General features: G+C 40.2%; 1 protein-coding gene across 2 annotated transcripts; it reads right to left on the minus strand.

The window, feature by feature from the left end:
* Positions 1 to 3,863: 3,863 nt before the first annotated feature.
* Positions 3,864 to 15,498, minus strand: il10 (interleukin 10). 2 transcript variants are annotated; one of them, XM_022745102.1, is made up of 6 exons: positions 15,372 to 15,498; positions 5,901 to 6,069; positions 5,684 to 5,743; positions 5,333 to 5,497; positions 4,367 to 4,429; positions 3,864 to 4,250 (listed from the first exon to the last, which is right to left on the minus strand). In XM_022745102.1, the coding sequence occupies exons 2-6, from the start codon at positions 6,063 to 6,065 to the stop codon at positions 4,140 to 4,142; spliced, it is 564 nt and encodes a 187-aa protein (XP_022600823.1). In that variant the 5' UTR covers positions 6,066 to 6,069; positions 15,372 to 15,498; the 3' UTR covers positions 3,864 to 4,139. The 2 variants fall into 2 exon arrangements, with proteins under 2 accessions (XP_022600823.1, XP_022600822.1); XM_022745101.1 differs by lacking the exon at positions 15,372 to 15,498 and having other exon boundaries at positions 5,901 to 6,208.

Below are 15,498 nucleotides of genomic sequence, written 5' to 3' on the forward strand. Positions count from 1 at the left end.
CACATCTCAGCCATGACTCAGGTTGTCGGGTCGGCTTGGGATTTGTGGGTTTGACACGGAGTGCATAGACTCAACTTGTGACAAACTTGTATCATGCTTGCTAGCATGAGTGACTCCTGGAATATACACATTTTCGTAGCAAAACAATGTGGTGACATTGAGTCAACACTGTCATTTGCCAACACTGGGGTGTTTAGAGCAGTTTCCCACTAGTGCACTTGCGTATTTTTCTTCAGGTGCGGGTCAGCGAAGACTCAGCTTCCAGCTTTGAGTGTGACGAAACCTACAGTCATCTCTCTCCGCCATGCAAGTCAGGTAAGTGAGAGAGGGGGTAAACAGGGCTTCTGGGGAGTCCCTCTGCTGTGGAGCTCCTCTCCCCATGCCATGCTTACAGCAAACCTCAGGACGTCTACCCAGCACGCACTTCACAAAAGGAGGGAGGGCCCTGCATGTTAAACATTCGATTGTCAGTGGTAGGAAACAGAATATATGGTATAAAACGCAGTAGGTAGGTAAAATTCAGAAAGGTTAGGGGTACCTTCTGTATGTAGCTTCTGAAAGTCATCATCTCAGCACTTCGACGTCATAGATTTTCCATCAACATTATTCTCAAATACGAAAACGTGATAATTCATTTTTCTAGATTGGAGACTTAAACTTGTCAGTGTGGTGGCCCCAATATGCCATTATTGTGCACAACCATTAAAAGGTGTGGGGAAATATGTAGGATGAAGACTTCTCAGCTGAGGTGGTGACACAGCAGGTTTTGAAGTGGCATGCCATCCTCATTCACATGCAAACACACATCCTCTCTGACAACATGAAGACTTGGCTGACCCATTCCAGACAAGGTAGCAATAGTGAGATGCCCCGCATTATCTCAGTAAGAAACCCACAACTCAGAGTGAACCTCAGCAAGATCTTCAGACATGATCAAATGGAAAGGCTTTTGCTATTAGTTTTTCATAAAAACACAGCAGACACTAGTCTTTCACATGTGCTGGAAATCTGACAGTTCTTACTGTCATGTACAGCTCTAGGCGCATGATGTGGTTGCTGTGGTTCCTTTGATTTATTTTCTTCTGGTGATTTTTTTGCTGATTATTTTAAAAACATGCTTCTTTTGTAGGAAAATATTCTTCACTGTTTTCTAAGAAAGGTTGCAGTGGGAAACTACATAAAGTTCAGTCAGAAAGTATTCAGACCCCTCCACTTTTTTAACATTTTGTTATTTTGCAGCCTCGTGATAAAAAAGTGTAAATTATTTTTTTCTCTCATCAATCTACACTCAACACACCCTACTGACAAAGTGAAAAAATTATTTTACAAATCTATTAAAAAGGAAAATGTGAAATATCACATTAACATAAGTGTTCGGACGCTTTGCTCTTATACTTTCAGCTGATTGGACATGGTTTGGGAAGGCACACTCCTGTCTATATAAGGTTTTACATCAAAATCCAGAACATAAAAGCCATGAGCACAGTGGCCTCCAAAATTCTTGCAAAAGTTTGGAACAGCCAGGACTCTACCTGGAGCTTGCTGCCCGGCCAAACTGAGCAATCGGGGGAGAAGGAACCTGATCGTTACTCTGGCTGAGATCCTGTGGAGATGGAAGAAACTTGCAGAAGGGCAAACATCACTGTAGCACTCCACCGATCTGGGATTTATGGCAGTGACCAGATGTAAGCCTGTCCTCAGTGAAAGTTTGCAAAAAAGCTTAACCTAAAGGACTCAATATTACTCAAAATATTAAACTGCTTGGCCTCAATTCTAAGTGTCACGTCTGGAAGAAACCAGGTACCGCTCATCGCCTGCCCAATACCATCCCAATTGTGAAGTGTAGTGGTGGCAGCATAATACTGCAGGGGTGTTTTTCAGCATCAGGGACTGGGAGGCAGGTCAGGATTGAGAGAAGAAAGATCCTTAATGGAAACCGGGTCCAGAGCACATGGCCAAAACAACGCAGGAGTGGCTTAGGAACAACTCTGTTAATGTCTTTGAGTGGCCCATCCAGAGCCCTTTCCTTTTTAATAAATTTGCACTATTTCAGCACAAGGCTGGTCTGAGGACTTTCTGAATACACTGTAAATATACATTATATCTGTCGGTCAGCAATAATTTAAAATGGGACTTGTCATTATGCTAATTGGTGCCCAACAACGGTGACAAAAAGACATTTTTTTGTTTCTGGCAGCTTATGTGCTTTTTTGAAAATGTAACCTATTATGGTCATTTCCATATTCAGGAAGTACCCAGACTGCCACTTGTTGCACAATGATATATTTGTCATATATTAAGTGGTGACTTATTGGTGTTATGAAATATCAAGTTGTCAAGGACTTGGTCAGAGCTTTTCCAATGACAGAGACAGGCAAGCCGTGAGAAGGAGGGTGAGTGTTAAAGCTTTTCCTCTAGCCAGAATTTTTTTTTTTTTAATTCACCATTCAGCAGCTCTTTAATCATAAATAGAGAGATGTGTGTATTATTTATTTTGAGATATTGGGTATTTGTATTTTTTTCTAAGGTGGGGGAAGGGCCAAAGAAAATATGAATCATGCTAAGGAGGGCCTTTGTTGTCAAATGAAATATAAGATTCAGCTCTCTTCATATATTCCTGTGTGCCTAGATAAAGGCAGTGGGGTCTGAACCCAAGACCCTCTCGTGGTGAGGATTTGCAATATTGTAGCTGTTGAGGGGAACGTGATATGACATGGTAGATCCAGATTTTAAATACTGAAAGTAACCATTTTTGAGATAATTCAAAACAGTGGAACTGTGGAAGAGCCTGTAACTGCGTGTGCCAGTTTTAAATAGTGCACTAGTTCATGATAATACTAATGACCGTCGTTCTCCATTTTTTTTCTCACCCTGCCTCGAACCCACTGCTCTCTGAACAGAGGCGTCCAGTCATTACATAACAGCCAGACATGATCTTAACCGATAAAGAGATTCAAAACGTAAACACTTGTTTTGAGGACGCTGAAGTCTGAATCAACACTGAAACTCATAAAGAAGTGGATACAACTCTAATTAACATGACTCATCCTTGAGGAAACTCTTATTAACACTGGTCAAAATACATTGGCCATGGTCTATTACACAAATGTTATGAATGATATCTTTGCATAAGGTACTGTCATTGCTGTAATGATACTATTCAGATCATCCCACACTGACTTAAGAAGTGACTGGTGAATAATCCTAGAGTAGTTTCAGTGCAGAAACTTGAGTCAAGTCAGGAGTCAGTGAAGTCTGGAACTAGACACTTGTGCAACTTCGCTGTCAAGAGTAATGCATGTGCTTACGTTCAAATTTTATCACAAGATGCAAGCCACGTCAGAATGCCATTTTTGTTTAAAAGATTCTTAGTCATGCAGCACTGCACTGAGGTATAGCTGATGAATCAAGCACTTTCCCCTTTTGGCTCGGGTACTGCAAAGATGTTGACATATCAGCAAAAAAGAAAAAAAAATTTGAATGCAGGGCTGCTGTTTTACCCCGTGTACTAATTCTGTTTTGTATGTGCCTCTGCGTGACTAAGTGAGATTTCTTTTGCATGTGTGAGTGCATGATCAAGTGTGCATATGCCATGAGGGTGAGGCTGGCTACTTACAGTTACGGTAAGTTAAGATACAGCAAGGCTGCTGCTGGTAAATGTATATGGGTCACGTTTGAGGTTAGTGCATCAGCCGACTGAATTAACACTCTAGCGCTTCCCCACATACAGACTGCAATTCTGCAGGATGTGACATATTCAGTGCTCTATCAGTTACCCACTCCTAATGAATGGCAAATGATAGCAGCTGTGTCATCTTGTAAAATGAAATCAAAGGAAGCATGCATTATTAGTAAGCTGTTTATTAACAATAAAAAACTATCCATAATAAATACAAATATGAATATGAATACATAAAATAAATACAACAGGCTCAGAGGTGACAGTGTCATACAATTTCATAAGTGTAAGACTCAATATGGTCCCATGAAGATATCTGTCCACAGGACAAAAAAGTAAAGAGAAGTCTCAGCACAGCAAGACATCAGTTTAGCAGGTTCATAAAAGACAATGGGTGGGAGTCAATTTTTTTTTCTCCTGAGAGGAACAAAGTCACATTTTGATTTGGGTCAGCAAGTCATCAGGCAGAGGCCACTAAGTTCCTGTGCCGTTTGGAGGCCAGGTATATCTCAATGTAGTTAAACAGCAAATCCAGCTCGCCCATGGCCTTATACAGACCTTTACTCTCCATCTGTGGACAAACAGATGTTTCAGTTAATTAAAATGCTCTGTCAAAATACAAGCATGCATATATGTACACTGATCATTTAACATATTTTACCATTAAAGATTCAATTTGAAACTCACCTGAGTGTAAGTAGAGTTTAGGTTTCTGATGTCAAACTGTTTCTTGCAGGAGAAGTAGTTTCTCTGTAAGAGGAAGAATAGATGTTAGTACAGGGATTAACAACTTTCTTTAGATTGTCATGCCCTGAGTTCTCCACCCCAGAGAGCAACATGAGATGCAAACACTTGATGAGCAGCCTTATGCATTCCTCTCTTCCCCTTTTGCATCAACCAAATGATGCACAGTGCACACAGCTGCAGTTAAGGAACGACTGACGAATGCAATATTACAATCTGTCCTGTGAGCCATCACTGAACTCTTCCCCTTACTGGCATAGTCATCGATTTTGGATGCAGTTCAAATCAGGAAGGTGGTTTAACTGATTTGTCTGTGGCAGACAAAAGTCCAAAAGTTTTAACTGAGAGACAACTAATCACGTTTCCCTGAAAGACAACCTGGCTAGTAACGTTTGAAGACAGACACCAATTTTTGTGTTTTATGAGCAACAATTCGTCCTAATAGTCGACGCGTCCAAACTGAACCTTTCATTACTGTGAAATACTCGACAATTATTTTTGAACTTTTATCTCTCTCTCAAATTAAATCGTAGGCAACTGGACTTGTATTTGTCTGTGGAAGACGTTTCGCCTCTTATCCAAGCGGCTTCATCAGTTCTTATGTATTGGTCTCTCTAGTCCGCATTAGTCTGACCCTTTTGAACTTTTGAACTGTCATATCAGGATCCCCCAGGAGCAGTATGTTACATTTTCAATGCTGGAACTTCATACTTTAAACTTGAACATCCATCTTAATTCTGGTCCTCACTAAATATTCAATGTCACAGCGATTCTGCACAAGAATTCGCGTCTTCAGCACGTGGACAAATGTGCTTCTGCACGTTATTTAGCAGCCTCCAGCAGCGCGCACTCGGTGCGTATTTACATCTTTATTCCCCTGTAGGAGTAACACGTGTGTCGGCTACTCACACATTTGGTGACATCACTCTTGAGCTCGTCGAAGATCTGCTGGATGGACTCCATGTGAGGCTTCAACGCCCTGGTGTCCTCCGTCACTTCGGCCATGGCTGTGGGCAGCACCGTGCTCAGGTAAAAGTCCAGTATGCTGTTCATTGCGTGGCAGCCAAACGGGCTCTGATGGGGGAGGAAGCGATCAGCCTGGTTATAGGATGCCGTTTAACTCTTTACTAGTGTACAGGATGCTCGCCTTGTCGGTAATGTTAGGTTCTGTGTATTTTCTGATTAAATTTGAGGAGCAGCGGATTTTTTTTTTTGTACCACAATTAATGAACATCGTGGAGAGTTTACACAGAAACTTACTTTAAAAGAGTCCTCGACGCTCTGGTCTAGCAGTGCTGTCTCCAAGTCATTGTTTGCTTCCTGTAAGCAGAAAAAGGTTGAGCTTAGTGACCGTGAGCGGTCGCAGAGGCTGCAGGCAGACAGGGACACCTGCCCACAGGAGTGGTGGGGATCTGTCCAGATGATGTTGCACCATCTGTCAAGGTACTTGCAGAGTAAATGCTGTGCTTGTACTCACGTAGAAGTCTCTGATCTGTGAATAGTCCTCTCTGAGCTTCTTGAGCCTGACAGGGAATCCCTCCACGAAACGACAACACTGGTTATTGCACATGGGACTGCACCAGGACGTGCTGAGGAGGGACAAGAGAACCAGGATGGGCAGGAGGAGAGGCTGAGGAGTCATGCTGGTGGACAAGCTGCTGAAGTCTTCTGGCTGGAGAGAAGAGAAGAGTGGGACCTCAGGAGTTCAGATGCTGCTGGCTTGATGGAGTCAGTGGACCAAGTTTTCTGATAGGAGAAATATTCTTGGTATGATCTTGCTCAAGATCTGAGGAGATAAGTGCATATTTTTGGGCTCATCTGCTGTCTTATTTATAGTGAAAAATTGACTTTAAAAGTGGGGGAGGAGACTGACAGGAAGAAACGGGTTAAACATAGGCCTACTTCATACAAGGAGGGGAAAATTTTTTTCACAATCATACATTACACATGGGTTTGTCCTCACATGAGACAGGCTGGCGTTAATGATAATTATTGAGTATCAAGGAAAGAAAAATCTGACAAAGCACTTATGGAATTTTGATATGGCATCATTGCATTACATAATTACTATAAACACAGACCCACACACACACACACACACACACACACACACACCCCACACCAACCCCCGCACACACACACACACACACACACACACACATATATATATATATATAAATATATATATATATATATATATATATATATATATATATATATATATAACACATATATATTTATCATGGGAGGAGTAACCCACATGTAATGTATGAATGTTTTAATTATATTACTATTATAGTAGTATACTACTATACTATATGCTTACTAGTCTTTATCCAGTAAACTAGCACAGGTATGGAACTTGCAAAAATTTGTTTCATTATTACAATAAAAGCAGTAAACCATATTATATTATTCCATGCACTCTCACAATAACAGAGGAAATAGTGCCACTCACATAGAAAAATGATATTAAGTTGTGGTTAGGGTTTGATGACGCTGTGAATTCCCTCTGTATGTCAGACATGCGTAATAAAATTGCCAAGAGTGAAGACACTGACTTTGCTGTAAATGGCAAACGTCATGGTATTCTCTCTTGAGATTCCATTATCTTTGTCAGAGAGTAAATAGTTGATGAAGTTTGCACATATCTATATCTACCGTATATTTACATCTATAAATGTACAGATGGGTGACAAATCGTCTTTCTCCAGTAGAGTTCAAGAAACTTGTAGATTCAGTGTCAAGGTGCACTGAAGTTGCTCTGTTGGCACGTGGTTTTCCTACACCACACTAACACACTTTTGGTTTTCCTTTAGATGTATATTATGTAACATGTATGTATCTGTATATATAGAGAGAAAAGGAGAAATCTCATGGAGAAGTGGTGTATGACCCTAAGTGGTGGCAGCGTATGTGGTATTTTCCCGTCAGTACAGTACTTTTTCTGTTGTATGCAATGTGCACCTTCATGCATGCTACAGCTCACTATGTGCAGTTTAAATATTTATGTTGGGCAAGACTGGTATTTTGAAAAATATTGTAGGGAAACCCATTTCAAGTGATTATTGCTTCACAATCTGTGCAACTAAACTTCAGGATGACCTGTCATGGTTCAGGTTAAATTTCATTTAGTAGAATTAGACAAATAAATGTCATGATACAGTGACCACGGACAAATGTGGAAAAACAGTGCACCAATACTAGAAGTAGAGGTTTAATAGCAGAACTAAGATTGACTCTACTTTTTGTTACGTCTGTGACCGACTGTCTGCAGATTTGAGAATTGTGTCACAAATATAACCAAATGTGAAGTCAGTAGCAGTGTTTCTGCAGCCAGTTAGCCTACAGGAGCCTGTTTTAATCCTAAAGGTGTCATAGCTGCCATTAGCCTGCATCAATAATGATCCAAACAATTGTCCATACATGATTTTGTGTCCTGTATTTCACTTTACCTCTTTGTTTGATTTGTTTTCACATAGTCAGATGAATGTGTCACTAAGACTAAGATGCCCAGATTTCAGTCAACTGCAATCTGAAAACAATGTTTTGTTAACTCTGAATTTCATAAGTTGCGATAGTTTATTGTGAGCTAACTGGATTTGGAACAAACATTCTACCACAAATAGTGTTTCAAAGTAGATGGTGACAATTTGTGATGGAGAGCGGAAAAGTGCCAGGAAGAAGTCGCTGAATTAGTTCCGAGAGAATTCTGTCAATTGCGAAATTCATGTAACACTGGACAAAAAGAACTGCAACATGCAGAAAATGAGGTTATTGTACATGCACATGCAAATTACAGCAGAAAAATGAAGAATACTGGTTTGTGAGTTCAAATAAAGTAGATATTCCGTAGATTAAATATTTATTAACAACCTTGTTACAGATTGTCACGATAATGCATAACGTGAAGATGCAGTATCTTTTTTCTCAAGTTTTTGTAACAGTAACATATATTTAGATATAATTTATATATGCATATGAAAGTTCATATGAGAAATTAAGATGAGTCAGCAGTAACCAGTTTATGGAAAACCCCTCTTACTTTGGTACCCAGTGTGTGTGTGTGTGTGTATGTGTGTGTGTTTATGCACACTCTGTAAGCGAGAGAAACAGAGTAGCATATATGTCTACTCTTTGCATTGAGCTGTGTGATTTCGTGAATTTGTGTGGTTGCAGTTGCATTTTAAATGCTTATACCCAGTCTGCAAGTATTTCAGTTGTGGCTTTGTTTATGTGTGTGTGAGAGAGATTTTGAGTCTACTGTTGTGTCATATAGTTGTTTCATTAAGTAGCCTCACTCATCTTTGGCTGTTAGTCAGAGTGCTTCTTCATCGTCTTCAACTCATAGTCAAACCCAGTGTACCAGAAGTGACCAGAGAAGCTGCTGAATGCTAAAACGAACGTCACACAGTATGATCTTTAGACAGCTGTTCACAGAAATGGGGTGTCATGACAGTATGAATATATCATTGTAGCAATGTGTTTAGTATGCCTATTACTAATCCAGTGCATCATGAGATATTTAAGTTACTTCCTAGTTTCTAAAGTCTGTAGCACTACATGACAGTTTAATTTAGCTACATTTCTCAAGCTCTATTTGCATTTCTCTCTCTTTTTTTCACACCACCTAATTGACAAAAGAGTAAACTGTAGCAGAAAATTATGAATTTCTGTGAATGGCTGACTTGATTAGTCTTTTTTTCTTCTTTCTGTGTTCTTCTGAAAATTATTACTATTATTATCAGCTCTGCCAGGAAACAGGGTCTGCCTCTGTGTCCCGTTCACACTGCCTCCTCGAAATGCGGTCCAAGCTGAATCAGTCAAATCTTATCTTACATGTTTCACTTTCCGTCGTCCGATCTGATCAGGTGTTAATGTGTTGAGGCTGTTAACTAAGTTTCTGATGACGTTACTAACCAGTACTCCGAATCTGAAGTCAGCAAAAATTGCAGCACATTACCTGAAACTGCTGATATCATATCCAGTTGAGTCAGCCCTCCTTTGGGGCATGAACCACAGTGGAACACCAGATTATATTGAATTTAATTACAAACTGACAAAAATTTGATGTGGATGCTAGTAGCTGTGAATCCTTGTGTGTTACAAACAATATAACTAACAATTATGCCTTTACATTTCTTTCACCTTAAATGTCACATTTTCTATGTTTTGTATGTGCATGTTTTGTGTCTGCATGGTTGTGCAACTGTGAACTTTAAAGGAAACAGATCTTTCTTTACAAATAGATTCACCACATTTGTCTTTCACTTTCACACCGGTTGTCTGTTTGACGGTGCGTGTGACTATGTGTTTTTGTGTAGCACTGAATTCTTCACAGGTGTGTTTCTGTTATTGTTTATGTCGGGTGGCTATTGTTATGTCAACATAAATGATAGTAATAAAGTATGTGTGTGCTGGTGTTTTTGAGTGTTTTAGAGTGACAGTTTTTCTCAATAAGGCTATAAAGAAAAGAGGAAACTATGAGAAATATCTATGAGATGTCCCAAGGTCATTACAATTGGGTTTAACTGTCCCATCCACTCACTCACTCACTCACTCACTCACTCACTCACTCACTCACTCACTTACTCACTCACTCACATGTTAGTTGATACTGTGACAAGTTGTATTACAGCTGATACTTAGATGGGCGGATGCCCGTTAACGGGATTATGCAGAACGGAAACAGCAACATTCTTGGAATTTCATCTGTTTCTTGTGAATGACCTACAGAGACCCCTCTGGACTTCACATGAATTCTTTAGTCATTTAACCCTCCTCCTAGTTCACCCATCATGGTGAATGGGAGCTGTATACTCTGACTCACATTGCCTACTTCACCCTTACCAATTATTAATTCATCTTAACAATTGTATATCTGTGGTAAATCTTGATCTAGATGAAACTCTGGTGGAAATAGGCAAATTTAAAATTACATGCAAATGTGACCTTAAATATGTACGAAAAAGATGACTAGAGACTTGCAACGAAACTTCCTTGTTTCTGCAGAGCTGAGCTAGCAGCATTAGACAAATGTATTGATGTGACCTAAAATTAAAGTAGCCCTGTTCTTCTGCTGACAAAGTATCTTTTTGGGTGGAGATGAAACTTTGAAATTACACAACATTCACTTTGATCTGGACTTGAACTGATTGTTAGTAACATCAGATCTAATCTACCTATATCTTTTGGGTACAGACAGTGATTGATACACTCCATTGTGATGCTTTAATGACACTTTATTCTCCATCTGTTTTTATGCAAGTACGTAAGCAAATTCATGCATTTGGTTATTAGCATATGTGCCTGTGATGGTGTTAACCGCACTTATGTAAGCACTGCTCATTATGACGGCTCATATTTTCCCATGGTGTTATAACATCTGAATGCTGCATCAGTGAAAGTTAAAAATAACACATTTTCTCAATGCAAGTTCAATGGTGAATCACAGTTTCATTGATTTATATTCATATGTAAAATTGCTGTAAAGTCTGTTGATGCTCAGATGTGAAACAATATAAAACCTGATATGTATGAAGGAATGAAAAGAGGACCCTCGGGAAACCTTCATATCCAGTCATCATACTGCTGCTGCTGATTACAATGTCGACTGTGTTATATCTGCTCAACTGTGCTGGATCAAAACACTTTGTTGTGACTTTTCACCACTACAGGGTTATAATGCAGAGCTGTCATCACATGTGCTGACCTCTATAGATCTGTCTGATGTTTTTGTTACTGTTGTGTGTTATTAAACAAGCTGTTTATCTTTGATGAATGAGCTTACTCTTGGTTCAAACCGTATCTTTCTCCTAGAGTTCAGTGTTGTTGCTGATGGTTTCAAATCAAGTCCCCGAATGGTTGTTAAAGTTCTCCCACAAAGAGCATTATTAGGCCCCTTGCTATTTATGCTATACAGTATATGTATTATTGTTATTATTTAATTCTCTAACTGAACATCACCATGTCAGTTTTTATGCTGATGATGCCATTCTTTATGCCACTGGTTGTAACGCTAATAAACTTGTCCAGATTTGTTGTAGACACCAAGCAGCCAAAATGTATTCATTTCAAAAGAGCATAGAGCTTTGATGCATCACCAAACAAAACATAAAGTTTAAGTTTAATTGTTTAATCTGCATAATTATGTTACAATATAAACATTAGGTTTTATGTTCAAGAAATATAAAACATAGATTTATTTTTTTGCTACTTAGTAAAGGAAAAACAATAAATATAATTCAACTGACATTACAAAAAACAAATGCAGAGAACTGCACGATGGCACAGTAGGGTTTACACATGATGTCAGACTAAGAATTAGATCATTGCTGCTCAGTTTCTGTCTGATCATGACAATAGGTCTTGGTTGATTGGCTCCAGCACAGGGTCCAGCTCTTCAGATCCTGCACTGTCTGGTTTATCTGTGCAGCAGCTGCTCAGAGTGAAACAGAGAGAAATTGAGAAAGGACACAGGAAGACCTGTAAACTGGGTTCAAAGATCAGTACGATGTCTCACATTTCTGGCAACATACTTAACAAAATTGATTCTTTATAAGAAGTATAATACACAGTCCAGGACACTCAATTAAATTTGACATTTTATTATTGGTGCAGGTCACTTTTTCAGATATGTTCGAGTCATACATGATATGACTAAAATATTAAAATATTCTCTCTGAATAATCTGAATCTTTGCATTTGTACCCCATTGTTTTTTCCTCTAGTACCAGCTTCAGGAATAGAACATTAATGGATTGGACATCAAACATCAGCCCTAACTGTTTAAAAACAAGTAGATTCTCAAAAGCAAAGTGAATCAAATTGCTCCTGGGGCTTGTATGTACAGTATAGTGAGTGGTCATTAAGTACACTATATACACTGATAAACTCAAAATGCAGGGAGTCAGTTGTTCTTTGGGAATGCACTCTTAATGCAGCAGTAGACCCAAGAAGCAGCGCATGTGAGCCCTCTGGGTCATACAAAGGTGAGATCACAGTAACTCTCATGCACTCATTGTATACCCATATGCTGTTTATATATCCATGAACAGCCTCATGTCTTAGCAGAAAAACATTCAAAATCTGAAACAAGTGTGGATGGAAAGCACATTATCATCTCTACATGGTATGAACAACACAAGGACTCACCTGAACATCTTTTATCAGTGATGTATCCACAGACTCTGACCTCACTGTCTCCTTCTACCTGTCATGTGAAGACCACAGAGAAAGTAGTTTATAGCAGAAATACAGTATATAGCAGTCTAACACACCACTTTATTTATTCAAATGATCCGTCACAATAGTGGCATGCACTAATTTTCTAGGTTGGCACATGCTGTTGTTGAGCCACAGGGTGAATTTCTTTCTCTCTCTGCCATTAAAGACATGGTACTCTTGAACACTGTTTCATAGTCCTTGACTTGAGTGTAAGCAGAAATTTATGAGCTCAAACTGCTTCTGGTATGAGAAGTGATTTCATTGTAAGAAGGACTAAAGAAACAGGGGTTGCCAATATTCATTAGAACATGACAGCACATAGACTCTTGTGACACCTTAATTTCGAAGGTTATGCTGAACTCAAACACTTGAGGACTCATATACTGCTTGATGTCTGGAATTAGATTTTCAGGAGCAATTATAAAAGCTTCTGACAGCTTCAGCTGAGGCAAATAGCTGCATGCCTTCTCTTCTCTTCCCCTTTAGCAAGAACTGGATGATGCTCATATGAATGTTATATTATGATATGTCTTGTGAGCCACCACTGAACTCTTCCCCCTTTCTGTCACAGTCAATGATTTGCCTCATGTCAAAATGTGTGGGGAATCTTTTTACATTTTTGGGATGTAGTCAAAGGGAGTCAGATGAGAGTGGTTTTAGGGTAGTTGTGGTTTCTATCAAGTGACAAGAATGACAACTAATCACTTATATTCCTGAAAGGCACAACAGTTGTTTTTCTATGAAAACAGCATTTTATGAACAATGTGTTGGTGTTGGCTGGACATATGGCCCTTAGATGCTCATAGCCCTAAAATACATGTGTACATTTTTAACCTTTCATTACAATAAATCTCTCTCTCTCTCTCTCTCCATGGATTTACATCTCACAACTGGATATCAGTAACTTTGTGTCTTCTCCTGCTTGGCGTTTGTGCCCCCCCCCCCCCCCCCCCCCTCTCTGTCCTCATTCTGCAGGTACACTATATTGCCAAAAGTATTCACTCACCCATCCAAATAATTGAAATTAGGTGTTCCAATCACTTCCATGGCCACGGGTGTATAAAATCAAGCACCAAGGCATGCAGACTGTTTCTACAAACATTTGTGGAAGAATGGGTCGCTCTCAGGAGCTCAGTGAATTCCAGCGTGGTACTGTGATAGGATGCCACCTGTGCAACAAGTCCAATCGTGAAATTTCCTCGCTCCTAAATATTCCACAGTCAACTGTCAGTGGTATTATAACAAAGTGGAAGTGATTGGGAACGACAGCAACTCAGCCATGAAGTGGTAGGCCACGTAAAATGACAGAGCAGGGTCAGCGGATGCTGAGGCACATAGTGCGCAGAGGTCACCAACTTTCTGCAGAGTCAATCGCTACAGACCTCCAAACTTCATGTGGCCTTCAGATCAGCTCAAGAACAGTGCGTAGAGAGCTTAATGGAACGGGTTTCCATGGCCGAGCAGCTGCATCCAAGCCACACATCACCAAGTGCAATGCAAAGCGTCAGATGCAGTGGTGTAAAGCACGCCGCCATTGGACTCTAGAGCAGTGGAGATGTGTTCTCTGGAGTGACAAATCGTGCTTCACCATCTGGCGATCTGATGGACGAGTCTGGGTTTGGCGGTTGCCAGGAGAACGGTACTTGTCTGACAGTCTGACAGTCTTGTCTGACTGCATTGTGCCAAGTGTAAAGTTTGGTGGAGGGGGGATTATGGTGTGGGGTTGTTTTTCAGGAGCTGGGCTTGGCCCCTTAGCTCCAGCGAAAGGAACTCTGAATGCTTCAGCATACCAAGAGATTTTGGGCAATTCCATGTTCCCAACTTTGTGGGAACAGTGTGGGGATGGCCCCTTCCTGTTCCAACATGACTGTGCACCAGTGCACAAAGCAAGGTCAATAAAGACATGGATGAGAGAGTTTCATGTGGATGAGTTTGACTGGCCTGCACAGAGTCCTGACCTCAACCCGATAGAACACCTTTGGGATGAATTAGAGCGGAGACCGAGAGCAAGGCCTTCTCGTCCAACATCAGTGTGTGACCTCACAAATGCGCTTCTGGAAGAATGGTCAAAAATTCCCATAAACACACTCTTAAACCTTGTGGAAAGCCTTCCCAGAAGAGTTGAAGCTGTTATAGCTGCAAAGGGTGGACTGACGTCATATTAAACCCTATGGATTAAGAATGGGATGTCAATTAAATTCATATGCGAGTCAAGGGTGGTGAGCCAATACTTTTGGCAATATAGTGTATCTCTGATTCAGGAGTTGGGGGATCCAGATTTGTCACTACAACACTCATTATTAGCCTGTTAATAATGATAATGATAATCATTGCTGCTGTTATTATTGTTAACACCATTACACCTATGGATAATCCTATATTATTTTCACTACAACAACCAGTCTGGCAGTGCTTAAATACAACAGTATATACAGATCTCTCTCTCTTCTCTCCTTACCTTGAGATAATTTATGTTGTTATTTGGTGCTATACAAATAAAATTGAATTGAATGCTGCAGGTGAGCTGGTTTAGTGCTACATGTAAATAATACTCACACAGAAGTCTCTGATCTGTGAATAGTCCTCTCTGAGCTTCTTGAGCCTGACAGGGAAGCCTTCCATAGTAATGCTGCACTTGTTGTTACACATCGGAGTAGAGGCTGTGCTGAGGAGGGACAAGAGAACCAGGATGGGCAGGAGGAGAGGCTGAGGAGTCATGCTGGTGGACAAGCTGCTGAAGTCTTCTGGCTGGAGAGAAGAGAAGAGTGGGACCTCAGGAGTTCAGATGCTGCTGGCTTGATGGAGTCAGTGGACCAAGTTTTCTGATAGGAGAAATATTCTTGGTATGA

This window comes from Seriola dumerili, unplaced genomic scaffold (assembly GCF_002260705.1).
Source record: "Seriola dumerili isolate Sdu_G_001 unplaced genomic scaffold, Sdu_1.0 BDQW01000088.1, whole genome shotgun sequence".
NCBI classification, from domain to species: domain Eukaryota; kingdom Metazoa; phylum Chordata; class Actinopteri; order Carangiformes; family Carangidae; genus Seriola; species Seriola dumerili.